This window comes from Myotis davidii, unplaced genomic scaffold, assembly GCF_000327345.1.
Source record: "Myotis davidii unplaced genomic scaffold, ASM32734v1 scaffold818, whole genome shotgun sequence".
NCBI classification, from domain to species: domain Eukaryota; kingdom Metazoa; phylum Chordata; class Mammalia; order Chiroptera; family Vespertilionidae; genus Myotis; species Myotis davidii.
Window position 1 is genome coordinate 333787 of NW_006289814.1, and position 17918 is coordinate 351704.

General features: G+C 37.3%; 1 protein-coding gene across 1 annotated transcript; it reads left to right on the plus strand.

The window, feature by feature from the left end:
- The first annotated feature begins 4928 nt into the window (after nucleotides 1–4928).
- On the plus strand, nucleotides 4929–13237 carry LOC102770860 (membrane-spanning 4-domains subfamily A member 5). The gene is made up of 5 exons (XM_006762526.1): nucleotides 4929–5081; nucleotides 7565–7693; nucleotides 10047–10103; nucleotides 11447–11599; nucleotides 13127–13237. The coding sequence occupies exons 1-5, from the start codon at nucleotides 4929–4931 to the stop codon at nucleotides 13235–13237; spliced, it is 603 nt and encodes a 200-aa protein (XP_006762589.1).
- Nucleotides 13238–17918: the final 4681 nt, after the last annotated feature.

The following is a 17918-nucleotide window of genomic DNA, read 5'->3' on the forward strand; positions in this document are numbered from 1 at the left end:
GAATCCAGGACCCAAAGGTGCTCAAATGTTAAGAGAATTAAACCTGGCCCATAAATAATTGCAGAGATTAAATCCATTGCTGATCATTCCATTGGATTGTGACCTATGGTACTAGTCCAAGGAAAACATGAAATTGTTTATCATAGAAGTTACCCTAATCTGAATAATAGTAACTAAGGCAAAAAACTTCAAATCTTGCATTATTTATTGATATACAACAAATTACCAAAAATGTAGCTGCTTAAAACACCACAAATTTATTATTTCAGTTTCTGTAGGTCAGAAGTACTGGACAACCTGGTTAGATTATTTGCTGAGTCTCACTTAGCTAAAATCATAGAGCTGGCCAGATCTGTGGTTCTGAGGCTTGGGATCCTCCTTAAGCTCATTCATTGTTGGAAGAATTCAGCTTCTTACAGCTGTAGGTTTCTTTGCCCTCTGTCAACTGGTGGGGTGCGGTGGTATTCTCTGCTTCTAGAACCGCTTGCATTTCTTCTCATGTGGTCCCCTTCATCTTTAATCCAGCGCTGGTTAAGTCCTTCTCAAACTTCTACTTTTAAGATGTCCTGTGATTACATTGGACCCACTCAAATATTCCAGAATAATCTCCCTATTTTAAAGTAAATTTACTAATTTTATCTATAAAGTTTCTCTTGCCATTTAAGCTAATATAGTCATAGGTATGATATCATATTCACAGTCCTGAGAATAAGGGGATGGACTTTTCTTGGAGGCCATACTTCTTCCTATCACATCCTTGATGAATGATAAAAGGAGAAGAAATATTATTTAATATATGTTGATGCATTATTTTTCCTTTTAATATATTAACTTACCTTGTCACATATGAACCAAAAGTGCAGTAAACCCTTGAACAACATGGCTTTGAACTGTGCAGGTTCACTTATACATATTTTTTTCAATAAATATACAGTCATCCCTCTGTATCACTGAGTTTCACATCTGTGGATTTGATTAGCTGCAGATGAAAAACAGTATTTTCCATTTGCAGTTGGGAATCCACAATGTGGAGGGTCAATTGTATGCATTGTTCTGTGGCATTTTACATAAGGGACTTTATCACTTGAGGATTTTGCTATATGTGTGTAATGGGTTCTAGAACCAATCCCCTGTAGATACTGAAGGATGACAAAAGTTTTGGGGGAGTCAAAAGTTACATGTGGATTTTTTATTGCATTATTATTGGCATCCCTACCCCCCTGTTGTCCAAAGGTCTGCTGTAGACAGTTTTTAAGGTTTCAATAATCATAGTTCACATGGTTTAAAAAACTAACTAGTTATACAAAATTATCTTGAGTAGCAAATAACCCCATTTGGAACTCTAAATGCCTCTAATTTAGCAATGTCCCAGACACATATTTTCTGAGTGCCTTTATGTGAAAAAAGTTGAGAAACACTGATATTACTATGGAAGATAGAGATTTTAACCTTCCCTTTTCCAACACCCAATCACCACACAAATGAACATTTCCCTTATCCATTCTCTCTATTAAAGCTCATAATTTGGGGCAGAGAGACATGTACTTATTTGTATTTTTATGACTATGTATGCTATCAGAACTGAGCCATTTAATAATTTGTCGCTACCCCCCCGAATTTTGTCTTTTTATTCTTCTTTTGGTTTTGTTAGATTTTAATCCCATACTCTCCACTAGTTTTCTAAATCTCTTAAACACATTGACTCATATTCCAGTTTCATCATTTTGAAGGAGTCTGGAGATGCCCACCCTCCATTGCTGTACAGAGTTGTCAACTCAAGGACCCCTTCTTCTTTTTCATCACCTTAGAATTTTTTCATAGTTTCTTTTACTTTAGACATAATTTATTTCTCTCTCTCGCTGTGCTCCCTTGATATGAAAAATAAATACTCCAGTAGCTTTCACCCCTCATTCTCCATGCATGGATGTAATACATTTATTGATTTTAATGTTCCCAATAACTGTTTTCTGGATAATTTTTAAACATAGAAATGAATATATAAATATACTTTATCTTGTTTAACACTTCAATATGTATTTTTTAACTTTTCAAGCCCTGTAAAGTTTTCTTGTCTTTACATTTTGAAGTAACTATAAATTCACTCAAAATTCCTTGAAGCTGCAAAGATAGAGGCTGATGTACCCTTCATCCAACTGCTCAATGGTTAAGTCTGTGCAGATGGAGCACAATATCAAAACCAGGAAATTGACAGTGGAACATTATAGTTAATTAAACCACAGACCTTTTTTAGTGTTTTTCACATTTTATTCTGCATTTATTTGTGTGTGTATTTAGTTGCATACAACTTTATCCTATGTGTATGTTTCTGTAACCATGACCATAATCAAGAGACAGAACAGTTTCATAGCCACATAAAACTCTTTCATGCTACCTCCTCATAGTAACACCTCACTACCAACCCTATCTCTGTCTCCTGGTAACCACTCATTTGTCCTTCCTCCCCATTATTTTTTCCATTTCAAGATTATTGAAATGAAATCATACAATATTTAAGTTCTTGAGACTGAGTTTATTCACTAAGTATAATTCTCTTGAGGCCCATCCATATTTCTGTGTGTGTCAATAGTTCTTTATCTATCAGAGTTTTCACTTTCTCTGTATGATATATATATATATGCATATATATATATATGTATTTTATTGTATATAGATCTTATTGGTGTATATATCTTATTGGTATATCCTCCTTCCTATATAATAAAAGCTAATATGCAAATTGACCTAATGGCAGAACGACTGGTCGCTATGATGTGCACTGACCATCGGGGGCAGACACTCAATGCAGGAGCTGCCCCCTGGTGGTCAGTGCACTCCCACAGGGGGAGCGCCACTCAGCCAGACGCTGGGCTCACTGCTGGCAAGTGAAGCAGCTGTGGTGGGAGCCTCTCTGCCAGACTGAGGGACCCCCCCTCCCCCGCAGTGGATGAATTTCATGCACTGGGCCTCTAATATATATATATATACCAATTGGTCTGCTTTTCTGGAGAACCCTAATACAGATTTTATGGAAAGTGGTATCTTGAGAAACAGAATTTTAAGGATGAATTTTTAAAAATATATTTTATTGATTTTTTACAGAGAGGAAGGGAGAGGGATAGAGAGTTAGAAACATCAATGAGAGAGAGAAACATTGATCAGCTGCCTCCTGCACACTTCCTACTGGGAATGTGCCGGCAACCAAGGTACATGTCCTTGATCGGAATCGAACCTGGGACCCTTTAGTCCACTGAGGCTGATGCTCTATCCACTGAGCCAAACCAGTTAGGGCAAGGATGAATTTTCTTAATTGGTTCTGAGGTTTCTGGAATTGGCTCTAATCTCATTAGATTTAAAGATGCCAATGACTCCATTTCCAATGGTAAAGAGAACACTGACAGTCTATGGAAATAGAGATACACAGTTATTGAATAATCCTGTCAACCACTTATGAAAAACGAGGAGCTAGGTAACTCCATAGACTGCTTTGGAACATTTTTTGGAAAACTAGTTAATGAGATTGACAGATCACTCCTATTGGTCACTGGACTAGATGGCGAGAGAAAATGCTAAGCTCAGGAATTCAAATTCCTAGCTCAACTGCCACATAAATGGCTAGACAACTTAGAAGTTGTGAGCCCTGAAGGAGACCCATACATAGAAACCCAGACATACAGTGAAAACTAAGGACTCAGCAGAAGCAGAAAATCAAAAGCCTAAGGTCAGCAGGCAATATAGGGCCCCAAATTGCTTCCCTCATTTCTACTTGCTCCTTCTAAGATGTATCTGGGAGAGAAACTGGGTTTTATCATTATTTATGGATAAGATCTGGAGCTATTATCATTTATGAATTAAAAGTCAAGAGAAAATGAAAGGACTTGGAAACCCTTAAGTAGGGGATATCTGGTCACACTAATTGATTGCTTCTGTGGAATTCTCTAGAGTGTGAATATGGATCTCCCCAAATGGGGAGATTTTGCAGTAGGGATGAAGATTAGATACTTAAAAACAAATAAAATTGAGCTTCAGTGGCAATAGGAGACTAATAAGAGGAAGAGCACAGAGAACCTTCCTTGGAATTATCTAGCAAGAGAATCAGAGCAGAAGAAGTGAGAAGGAGAGGCTTAATCCTATAAAGAGAGTAGGTTTTGTCAGGTTAGGAAATAAGAAATCTAAGGCTATTGAAAGAAAAAGTAGTGCACAAATACACATTATTTATGTACTAATGGGCCTAGTAGATTGATTAGCAGAAGACTGTGAAGTTCCACAGCCATGTTGAAATGGAAAAATGAGGTAAAATAACTTCTGGAATAACTCAGTGTGACATTTCCAATGTTTTTATAGCTAAGCTCATAAAGATACATAAGACATTTAGCTGATAAAGAGCCAACCAAAATGAGCTTTGGAAATAATGTGGACATAAAGCAAGAGCAAAACACCTGGCCACTGTGATTAAAATGGTAATAATAATTGTCTACTTTAAGCAGTGGCTAATTAATTTTATGGCAAGAGGGGTTTTTCCCTTTATCTGCCTTAAAATAAATGGTCAAAATACTCTTATTTGGAAGTTGAAATGTCTTTATAGATTTCTAGTCCAACCTGATCAATGTACATATAAAGAGGCTGAAACCAAGAGAGGGAGATATGACCTTCCCAAGGTCACAGGGAGTTTCTGACTGAACCATAATCCCAACGTGAACCAGGACTACCAGTCAGGCCCTCTGATCCCCCAGTCTTGGGTCTTTCACTCACTCACCTTCTTGAGCTATTGACCTGAGATTCCATGACTTTGTGACTTTATGGTTCTAGAATTCCAAGACAAAGCCCAACAATGCCAGTGCTCCAGACAGCCTTGGGACACAATAAGAGCATGGTCTAGATTGAAGTACCAACTAAATAATTTTACACTTCAAAATATCAACTATACCATCATGGATTCAAACACTGCACACCGTCCTGTGTTTATGGTATTTCCTCCAGAAGTCACTGCTTCAGAATTTCAGTCAACGAAAAATATAGCCACAACCTATGAATCTACCATGCCTTTTTTCAAATTATGTACTACAAAAATAAAAATCTTTGGGGTAAGTAAGATTTGCCCCAGTGTAAATGCTAATGAAGGTGTGTTAGGAATTTAATATAGGTGTTCCCCCAAATTCCTATTTGAAGCCATAATCCCAACGTGATGGTAACTAGAGGCAGGGACTTTGGGGGTAATTATTTCATTAATAAGTAGGGGTCAGAGTGCTAGGTTTCTTTGTGAGGATACACAGAGAAGTCTGTGGTCTATAAGCCAGAAGAGGGTCTTCACCAGAATTGGATCGTTCTGATACCCTGATCTCAGACTTTCAGTCTTCAGAACTGTGAGAAATAAGTTTCTGTTGTTTATAAGTCACCGGATCTATGATACTTTGTTATAGCAGCCCAAGCTGACTAAGACAGAAATTGGTACCCAAAAGTGGGCTGCTGATATAACAAATATTTTAAAATGTGAAAGCAGCTTTGGAGATGGGTAATGGGCAGAGGCTAGAAGAGTTTTGAAGTGCCTGCTAGAAGAAGCTGAGATTGCCCTGAAGGAACTGGTAAAGGCAATTTTCGTGAGAGCTCACAAAGTAAAGAGGAGAGCTGTAGAGAAAGGCTCCATCTTCTTAGAGAGTGAACTTGACTGGATATATTGAATATGAGGTGGTGTTACCCATGGAATATTCAAGTGGGGATGTCTGACAAGAGCTAAAAATGTGAGTCTGGAGTTAAGGAAAATGATATTGTTTACAACTCAACTACATTAAGGTAATAGTTGCAATGGGAGTAAATGCGATTCCTCAGATGGAGAAGGTGGACGGAAATAAAAGAGGGCAGAGGACACAGACTCTTATATTGTATACCTTCCATTCTTCATGTCATTCTCATCAATCTTTCCCAGCACTCATCAAACCACTGCTTGGTGTGGTAGTGCATCACAAGTGTGGCATAGAGTGAAAAAATAGAAAAGATGGGGAGTGCTGTGAACCCTGGGACATGACAATACCTCCATAGGCTCAAAGGATGGGTCATTGTCAGAAGTGTTTCTGACAGTCCATTTCTATTTGAGGCCAGGCCTGCATGGTGATTTAGAATTCAGTACTTTTCAAACTTTAGCATTTATATGCCACAGACTTGGTGGTTTTCCCCCCAGCTTTGTTGAAAGGTAATTGACATATAACTTTGTAAAGTTTAAGGTGTATAATCTGATGATTTGATATGCATGTATATTGCAAAATGTTTACCACAATAAGGTTAGTTATCACATCTTTCACATAATTGCCATTTTTGTTGTTGTATGGTGAGAACATTAAAACTCAACTCTCATAGCAACTTTCAAGTATACAATACAATGTTGTTAATTGTAGTCACCATGTTGTACGTTAGGGCCTGGAACTTAACTGGAAGTTTGTACCCTTTGACCAACATCCCCATATTCTCCCCAACCTCTGAGCCTCTAACAACCACTATTCTACTCTCTGATTCTGTGAGTTCAATGTCTTTAGATTCCACATACAAAGTACTTGTCTTTCTCTTACTCCACTTAGCATAATTTCCTCAAGGTCCGTCCATGTTATTGCAAATGGCAGAATTTTCTTTTTTTATACTGAACTAGTGCCCAGTGCATAGATTCATGCACATTGAAAGGAAATTAATTTGAAGGTGGCCGGTGGGGTGGGACTGGGTGAGACGGGCCAGACACACCCTGGAGCCAACCTCCGATAGTCCCTCCCCAGTGGGCTGCACCTGGGGCGGCGCTGTGGCTCGAAGGCCATCTGTGGAGTGAGCGGGATCCCTCTGGCAGGTGGGGTCCCTTGGCCTGACCTGCAGGGATCAGGCTGAAACTAGCTCTTCAACATATCCGAGGGGGTCCTGGATTGAGAGAAAGCAGTTCTCAGGTGACACATCCAGAATCAGGCTCCTTCCTCTCTCTCTGGTTCTGGGTGCGTCACCAAGTCACCGCAGCTCAGCAGCTTCTGCATTGTGTATCTGCCCCCTGGTGCTCATTGCGCATCATAGCTATTGGGCAGATGGTCAGATGGTCATTTAGCCTTTTATATATATAGATAATATTTCATTTTCTTTATCTACCTAGATTGTTTCCATGTCTTACCCATTGTGAATAATGCTGTGATAAACAGGATAGCACAAATATTTCTTTGCGATAGTGATTACGTTTCCTTAGGATATATATACCCAGAAGTGGGACTGCTGGACCATATGGTAGCTCTATTTTGAATTTTAGCCAGGGGATTTTATTCAGTAAGTATAGGATTGAGCATGATAATTTGCAGGTGATCCTATGGCTGCCAATTCATGGATTACATCTTCAGGAGCATTGATTTAAATCATTTTTCTTATTACCAAATACAGGTAGAGGGATCCAAAAATACCTGGGTACATAATAAAGTGGCTTCTACTACCCTTTCCTTATTTATAAAAGAGTATAATTGCCAAATCCTTTTATCAAAAGGAGATCTAAATTTTCTAAGGGGAACCCACCATTTTGCTTTTTCCTTACTGTGTCCTTTTCCTCTCTTTACAGACTATCCAGATCCTGCTTGGACTGATGAACTTTTCTTTTGGGGTAATTTTCTTTTTCATGTTTGAAGAACCGTACCCAAGGTTCCCCTTTATATTTATTACAGGATATCCATTCTGGAGCTCCGTTTTGGTGAGTATAGTCAATCAAGTTCAATGTGAAGCCATGTCAACAGGGATATTAGAGAATTCTTAGTTTCAAAAATGAGCTATATATACAGTTGTATGATAGGCTTTGAAATGTCAAAATGAAAATAAGCCTTGTTGAAATTATTTTCCCATTAATTCATCAGTTACTGATATTCCATCATTGTGTCTTGAAGTTCCTTCGGTAATATTTCTTTGGGTCTTGAGGTTATTTGTCCATTCATTCATTCAAATGAGTTACCATCTGAGCCAGATACACAGAAGAAGGCAATCAGGATTCAAAGGTTAATAATACATGGGCCCTGATTATGAAAAGCAGTGTGGCTATTCCTCCAAAATATTAAAACAAGAATTATTATGTGATCCAGCAATTTCACTTCTGGAAATATATCCAAAGGAAATAAAAACACTATGTCAAAGAGATATAGTGTTTTCTATACCCAAATTCATAGCAGCGTATTTACAACAGCCAAGACATGGAATAAAGTTGTGTTCTACAGACAAATGGATAAAGAAGTTTGCACACACACACACACACACACACACACACACACTGGAATATTCTGTCATAAAAATGAGGATATCCTGCCAATTGTGACAACATAAATGAAATTTAAGAGCATTATGCTAAGCAAAATAAGATAGATAGAGAAATAGAAATACTGTATGATCTCATTTATATGTGGAATCAAAAAGGGGTGAGGGTAGAAAGGATTAAACAGGGTCAAATATACAATGATGGAAGAATATTTAAATTTGGGTGGTGGGCACACAAAACAATTTAGAGATGATGTCATAGAACTGAAACCTATATAATTAAAAAAATATATTTTTTATTTACTTCAGAGAGGAAGGGAGAGGGGAGAGTCACAAAAACATGAATGATGAAGAGAATCATTGATTGCCTGCTTCCTGCATGCCCCACGCCAGGGATTGAGTCCGCAACCCAGGCATGTGCTTTGACTAGGAATTGAACTGTGACCTCCTACTTCATAGGTCAATGCTCAACCACTGATCCACGTCAGCTGAGCTGAAACCTATATAATTTTATTAACCAACATCATCCCTAAATTTTTAATTAAAACAAAAGAGATCAGACTTGACATTACCAAAGGCAGGGTTGGTGTCAAAAGGCATCAACTTCCAATTATAAGATTAAAAAGTACATGATGACTATAGTTAACACTGTTGCATAATATATATGAGATTTTAAAGAGGGTACCTCCTAAAAGTCCTCATCACAGGAAAAATATATATTTTCTTTCTTTTTCCTTTTTGTTTTGTATCTAAATGAGAAGATGGATGCTAACTAAAGTTATGATGGTGATCATTTTATGATAGATGTTAGATCATTATGCTGCACCCCTTAAATTTATACAGTGATGTATTCCAATTATTTCATAATAAAACTGGGGGAAAACAAAAACAACCAAACAAAAGTAATAAATGTATTTTTTCCATGTAGGAAAAAATTACCATGTAGTGTGATGAATGGTGACAGAGGACACACAAGTTTCTCTATAGGAAAGGCACTTACAAAATGGAGGGGAGGTTTCCCAGAGGTATTTCCAGCTTGACCAAGTTTTAAAAAACTTTAATCAGATGAAGACACATATGGAGGAAGGGAGAGGGGGATGGTTGGGTGTAAGAGGTAGGATGTCTTGCTGTATGTCAAGGAAGAAACATGAAAGACATAAGAAAAAGCTTAAAGTAAGGGGGAACACTTTTTATTCTGAGAACTGTAAGAGTTCAGTGCAGAGAATAAGACGGGAAGGGATGAGGCTGAAGAAATACCACACAATGAACTAGAAATTTAAAAATGGATGAACTGTGTTCAGATTTGAAATTTCTTTTAGACAATGATCCCACCACTATGACTCATCACAATGAAAATTTTGGTATTTTATGTAACTCCCAGAATATTAGCTGCAACTCTGCTTATGTTTCCATCCAAGAGAACACATCAGACTGCACATAGGTAGGAAGGATATTTCCTACAGGAATGATGGAACCTGCTCTTATTGGTTGTAAACTGAATTGACACCAGTATGTTACTATGTCTGCAATAGCTATAAAAAGAAGATGGATGAGAAAAATGAAATCCCAGTAAAGTTTTAAAACATTCTCATGTTCAAATAAATAGTTACAGCTAAAGCAAACTTCCAGTCCAGTATTTTGTCCACTATTCATTTATGGACAACCCATACAAGGCATCTCACCTTTCTCACTCCCCTGAGGACTGTGTGAAGTACAAGGAGGTTCTGTGAAAGGGACATGTAGAAGTCTATCCTCTGAGAACTCTTTATGTCCATCACTAAGATATGTATTCTTTCTAACAGTTCATTTATTCTGGAGCCTGCTTAGTTGCATTGGAAAAAAAGGGCACACAAACTATGGTGAGTTATATTTCCTCTTTATTAAAAAGTATTTATAACTTTGAAATAATTCCTTTGAGTCCTGAAAATGAATTTGGAAAATCATTAAGCCACTATAACTCCAAAAACTGTCAATTATTGATACCAATCAATGCTATTTGCTTCTTTTTCCCCCCATAGAATCATAAAACATTAAGGCCAAAAGCAAGTTTCCTAGGTCATCCAGTTTAATTCTAATTTTACATATAGACACTGAGGCATAGATTAAATGATTTGTCCAAGTTCCTCAGCCAGGTGGCAAAATGGCATTATTAAAGCACCTCATTCATTCTTTTTTAAAAATTATTATTATTGCTAATACTCACCCGAGGATATTTTTCCATTGATTTTTAGAGAGAGTAATTTTAGAGAGAGTGTAAGGGAGGGGGAGAGACAGATAAAGAGAACCCTCTCACATTGATTGGTTGCCTCCCGCATGCTCCCCAGCCTGCAACCGAAATATGCGCCCTTGACCAGAATCGAACTCAAGACCCTTTGGCCTGTGGGCCAACATAAGTATTTCTGGTGCCTGCTGAGAGCCAGACACTTTGACAGGCAGTCATTTGACTCTTTGTAAATGACATAATTTAACCTGAAATGCAGAATCAGAAAATAAATAGTAAGTGTTAATGAATGCAAAACTTTAACTTACAGATAAACTATAAGCAGCATACTTTTACTTTTCTCAAAGAATCAAAGCTATGAGACATTAATAAGCCAATAAATTATTTTCAGCAAAGAATGCCACCTGTAGACTTGCAGTTTTTTTTTTTTTATAAATTTTACTGATTTTTTACAGCTTGCAGTTTTGATAAGAAAAAAAGTTGCAAGTATATATATGTATGTATGTGTGTATATATATTATATACTATATATCAGATATAGTATATAATATATATAATATATAGTATATACTAATACATATTAAAGATATAGGTGTATATATGTATTAATAGAATATATATTAAACATAGTCATAAATAGGTCATGACTTTGATCAGAGCATCAAAATGCAATGTGGCTATCCCTAAGAACTTATATTGTCCAGTGTGTACCCCTCCCTTTAATTAAATAGGATTTAAGTTAGGCACTGATTATGGAGGATGTAAGGGTTATGAAAAGTTCACTGGTTCCCCTTATTCTGTAGATGAGGACCTAAAGCCCAGTTAGGTGAAGGGACATTCATAAGATGATATGGCTGCTTCATGGCAATGTAGTGCTGAGACCAAAATCCTGCTGCCCATTGTTTTGTCTCCTCACCCATTGTTTTGTCTATAGACTCAGATAGGACCTGGTCATTGTGTTATGTTTTTACTCTCTTTCAGATGAGGATGAGCCAAACAATCAATTGTTTTAGTGTTCTGGCAGCAACAGTTGGAATCATTCTCCTTGTATTTGGTTTCATTCTAGATCAACACTACCTTTGTGGCTATTCTGGAGAAGTTAGTCAGTGTAAGGCTGTTAACACCCTATTCATTGTAAGTATGCTGCATTTTTAGGGTGAGGAGTTTCCAAGAGGCTCCTACCCCATTGTCCTGTAGACAGATGAGTTAGTGGGAAGAATGTCTTGGCCCACAAATTTTACCTGGATCATGCAGGATCAATATTATCAACTTATAACAACTACAATAGTAACAATAATGAGGGAAAATATTGGTAAAAGCCAGTGCAGTGTTCCAGGCACTGTATGAAGTGTTTTGTGTATATGACTCATTTAACCTCACAAAAAATTCTAAGAGGCGAATTTTATTATGAAACTCATTTTATGAACAAGGAAGCTGATGCACAGAGAAGCTATGTACCCAAGGTCAGTTGCAAGGGCAGAGCCATGCTATCAACAGACAGTGTGTCTCCAGGGCCCAAGGTCTTAATACATATACCATAAAGATTTATTAGAACCTAATCAGCACCATCCAAATAATGTTGCACACAAATGTATTTTTAACTCACAAACATGTACAGAAATCATAGTATCTAATAGGCATTCAACCAGGCATTGTAGAATAGAACAAAAATAAATGTATTATTACCCCTAACTTGAGCAATTCACAGATGAGCACAGGAGAAAAAACATGTACATCAATGAGAATAATATATAAAAAAGTGATATATTAGAAGAAAAAGCAGGTATAGCAGTATTGTAGTAGTTATAGCTCTGGATGTACATTAGAATCATGAGTGGAGCGTTTTTATGGCTTTGGTTTTACTATTCAGACTATGTTTCTGATAAAACATGATAGATTGAAAATAGGCATTTATTTCTGCTTTTCTGAACTTAGTGTAAAGGCACGTAAAAGATAAGAATCTGCATGGAGAGAGAAAACAGCACATAGCCAATAAAAAAATTGCTGAGAAATTTGAAAACTAATAATCTAAGGAAAAGGGGGTCCTGATAGTAGGGGATCCATAATATTTCATATGGAAGATTCGAAGGAACAGAATGTAGCAGGACCACAGAAAACAGGGGAGAAGAGAATAGATTAATTTTGGTAATAGTAAAATGGGATGTGTGAACTGATCCTAGTCTGGAAACAAAGAAAAATGCTACATTAAAGAAACAAACAAACACTTTTAAAAACAATTTAAAAGCCCCGAAGAGCTGCTAAATCACCTAGACCATCTAGATCAATTTTTTTAGGTGAAAGCCTAATTTGAAATCTGTCAATGGAATGCCAAAGAGTAATAATGCTACTTACACCTCAAGAAAATTTGCCACTGTTGCTCATTTGGAATCTGATTCCAGTCTAAGTGCAATTGAAGAAGAAAGAAATGAAGGCCTGTGCAATTTTGTGCTCTGCTGTAGGGTACCACACTGTGCTGTGCTATGTATACTATGCTAAAATATCTGAATATTGCAATGAGCCTCTACTAATTTGCTTTGTAAGCATTAGCTACATTTGATATGTGGGGGAACTTTCTTATCTGGGCATTGTTACCTCATTATCATCTGAAAAACCATTATTGTGCTAATACCATGATTCTTTTACTTTTTTCTTCTGTTACAGGGACTTTTGATTATGCTGACAGCCTTCAGCACTATTGAACTACTCATTGCTATGTCTTACTCAATTTGTAGCAGATCTTTTGACTGCTGTGATTGTGAGGAATGGTGTTGAAAATCACTGTGCAAATAAAGAAGTGAGATAATATCATGGCGAGATGAATTATATTTGTGAGGAACAGCCAAAAGGAACCTAGGATGTTAAAGCTGGCAACTCTTTGAAGCAAAGGAGAGGGACTCAGGGGAATGCGGCTGGGGGAAATTTTGGCTGATAAAACACATCCTGCCTCTTTGCCATGTCATCTCCTCCTCTCCCAGAATCACATGGTCACTTTGGTGTCAGTCATGCATTCACTGAAGCAGTGTGGTGTTGCCGCTGCAACAAACAGATAAAGGAATCAAATCCAGGGTGTGCAGTGACCAGGTCCTACTGATTTCTCCAGGAGGCTCTGTCTCCAAGAGGCTCCTACCCCATTGTCCTGTAGACAGATGAGTTAGTGGGAAGAATGTCTTGGCCCACAAATTTTACATGGATCATGCAGGATCAATATTATCAACTTATAACAACTACAATAGTAACAATAATGAGAGGAAAATAATTGGTAAAAGCCAGTACAATGTTCCAAACACTGTATAAAGTGTTTTATGTATATGACTCATTTAATCTCACAAAAAATTCTAAGAGGCGAATTTTATTATGAAACTCATTTTATGAACAAGGAAGCTGATGCACAGAGAAGGTAAGTTATGTACCCAAGGTCAGTTGCAAGGGCAAAGCCATGCTATCAACAGACAGTGTGTCTCCAGGGCCCAAGGTCTTAATACATATACCAACATCTTTGAAACTTTTGGTCTCAGAACCCCTCTTATACTTTAAAAAACTATTGAAGACTCATTACATAATGCTCCAAACAAACCTTTTATTAACATAACTATATTTTTCAAAATAGAAAAAAAATAGTGTGGAGAATGGCACTGATAGGAAGTTTTGCAAATCCCTTTTTATAGGTTACTTAACATTCTTTTCTCATTTTTAAAAGCTTTATTGAGTCATAGTTTGTATACAAAATGTTTTACATTTAATGTATGCATACTCCCAACATCATCACCATAACCAAGATACTAAACACATCCATCACCTCCAAAAATTTCCTTGTATTCTTTTGTTAAGTTTTTATTTTGCTTTTGTTTTTGGTACAAACATAACATGAAATCTATCCTCAGAATATTTTACAGCACACAATACCGTATTATTTACTGTAAGTGCCGTGTTGTACAGAAGATTCCTAAAACATACTCATTCTCATAAAAAAAAACTTTATGCCCATTGAAAAAAAAATCCCCATGTAATTTTACTGTCTATTCACATCACCTGAAGAACTTTTATAAACCCAATGCACCACATACTACCACATACCAGTGAAATCAGAATGTGATGAGAGCTGGGCACCAATATTTTTCAAAGATCTCCAGGTGACTCCAATGCAAATGTTAGGAATCACCATTTCTTTCTATCTTAATGGGAGACAAGCAGATTCTCTTGTTTTGAATTCAACCTATTGTGACATCTCATCTTCTGTGGGCTGTGGAGAATACCACTGCAAACTCATGGAAAATGATAAATAGGTCTTAGTATTATGAAAATTGAGTTCACAGACCACCCCCTCTCCCCCCAACCCATCTAAAAGTGCCTCAAGGACTTCAGAAGTTCCCCAGACCACACTTTAAGGACAGCTGCCTTATATTGTATCCATTGACAGACTACCTGCTCAGTATTAGAGCTCTTCTGCCATCTCATTTAATTGTCATGACAGCCCCCTGAGAGGTATGACTGACCTATGTCACAGTCATGAAAACTGAAACTCAACATGGTTAACTTTTCTGAGACCCAAAGGGGAATTAGAACCAGGATTTGAAGCAAGATCTCCAACTCCAAATCCCATTGTCCTATGCTTCTATTGGCATAAAAGTACTTGGCATATTCAAAGAAATAAGGTATCTGACTTTCATTTCTGCTGTGAGATGGAAGGAGATCAGCCTATAGGTGCATATATAAAGGCAGGGGATGGGGAAATGAAGTTTTGATGAAAAATATTTATGTTTTTTAAATATTTATTTACAGTGGAGTGAGGTTCTGATGAAAAAATATTTGGTGGTGGCTGAGTGAGGTTCAAATGTGTGAGGTTCGAGATATATTTAAGGGTGAAAAGCTTTCACCTCATGGTCAGGGCTTTTAAGTCAGACCTAGTTTTAAATGTCAGTTTTGCAATTTACAGCTAATTGATTTGAACAAATTAACCTGCATGAGCTTTAAATTTCTAGATTAAAATGTAATAATACCTCCTTGGGGGGTTTCCAGGAGCCTTAAGTGAACCATGTAAACTGGTTTTATCAGTGCCTGGGACTTAAAAATAACTTAGGAAATGGTACGTTTTCTTTTAAATTTATTATTGAGGTTTTCTTGCTTTCCAAAATCACATTTTATCACTTACTCTATGACTATGGGTCAGTTTCCCCCACTTCCTGAACATTCATTTCCACTGATTATAAAACAGAATCAAATTATAGTGTTATATCAACAATGCTAGGCATATAAATAGGTATTCAACTGATGTAACTTTCCTAACTGTCAAAAATGTAAAGTAGTCCCCCAAAACAGAAAGAGGACCTCTTAAACTACAAAGCTCTTGAGTACTCAAATTTACATTTTCCTGAGTTTTAATTATTTATAAGTATAACATTGGGACTTTCCAACTTGTAACCAAGTTCTGTTTGCAACTTGGTAGGGTTGGGGGTGGAGTAAAGGGTAAAGGGCGACAAATATATGGTGATGGAAGAAGATCTGACTTTGAGCGGTGGGCACCCAAAGCAATATACAGATGATGTACCATAGAATTGTATACTTGAAACCCATGTAATCTTAACCAATGTTATCCCCATAAATTTAATTTAAAAAAGTATTCATAGTAAGGTCTTTGATTTCACCTCTGAGGGACCCTGAATCTCCCTAACCAATTCTCTGAAACCAAACCCTCCAGTACCAGGTAGCTTCCTGAGAGTGGAGATGGCTGCTGATCACTGACATGAGAGGCAGTACCCAAGCAGAACTGTCATCTTTCACAGCACTGCAGAGAGCAAGGCAATCAGACCCTATGAAATTATTGCTAGCAAGGGACACACAAGTCAAAGCCTACAAATAATGATGACGGTACATCGTAATGGCATTGAGAAATGTAGAAACTACATTGTGAAATGTATTTTTCATAAGAGAGGCAAATGTTTCCAGGATAAAAATAAATAGGGGTATTAGGAGGTAGGGAAAATAAAAGGAAGAAAAATTCCTATCAGGCAAATGCTGACAAAATAAAAGTGGAATTGATAAAAGTCTGTGCAGAGTTCAAGAAAGAGATCATTATGTGGAAGGAGGCCAATACGTAATGACAAGAGGTTTACTTCAGAGAAAAAAATTTTAAATGTATACTTGATCTCATAAAACATCCTCAAACATAACAGAGAAAAAAAAATGGGACAAATAAAGTGCTACTGACAAACACAAACTGCAGTGGGATTTCAACACACTCAAGCACCTACAGGTCAATCTAGCCAAACCTGCAAAGGCTAAGTGAAAGTTTATATAAGTTTAAATTCAAGTTTATTTAGGAGCCATCACACTTGTAGCCACCTAAGTTTGAAAAACACACACCAAAAAACAGAGTAGCAAACACTCCAAGGAAGAGTTGGGAAAAGCAGGGCCTACACAGAGACAAGGATATGAAGAATCAGGTGTGCAACCCCAATTTGAGCCTCACTGATGCCAGATATTTGCCAAGTCTGACCCTGCTCCCAAGCTCACTGAAATGAAGGCACGTCCCTATAGCCACTCAACATCCTGGACCCAAACCTCCGGCCTCACAGTCATCCACAACTCAGACCCTATGAAATTACTGTCCCTGTCACCAATCACTCAAGCACTTAAGCAGATACCCATAGATCCATAACCAGAATATTGAATGGATGGGTGACAAAGCTTATGCTTCCACTCCTCTCCTCCCTATGGCTTTTATGAGAGGTGACTGCAAGGCTTACCTGTGTATACTTGATGCAGTCAGTTCTCCATTCAAGTGGTAGCCTATTCCACCGATGAACTACTACTGGATGGGGCGATTGCATTTTTAATTTTTTAAAAATAATTTTATTAACGTGAGATTCATTAATAAGATTAATCCCAAAGGCAAGGGAAATAAGAGCAAAATGAAACAAATGAGGTGGCATTTTCTTACATGTTGCATCAAAAGTAGCCTCTCCAGCCCTACTATTAATCACTGGTTTTTGCCCTTTGATTCCAAACCACCCTAAAGAAAAGAGAGGCAAAGGAAGAAAAAGAGGAGAGGAGAGAAAAGAAGAGATTAAATATGAATTAACCTTAGATTCAGCAATAGAGCCACCATATTTCAGCTCTTTAGAATAGGCAAACAATTACCTAACTACAACCCTGGGTCTCTAATGAAATAAAGCAATGGGGAAGGACATTTTAAAAATAATGAAAAATCCAACATGTGAAATACGGTAGTCCTCATTGTCCATAAGCAATCTATTTTAAGACCCCCCAGTGGATACCTGAAACCACAGACAGTACTGAACCCTGTATGTATTATATTTTTTCCTACACATACATAACACTTCACAGCCTGTCTTTGTTATATCCAAGTTGCCAGGATCACTACTCTTGCGATTTGGAGCCATTATTAAGTAAAATAAGAGTTAGTTGAACACAAGCACTGAGATACCACCACAGT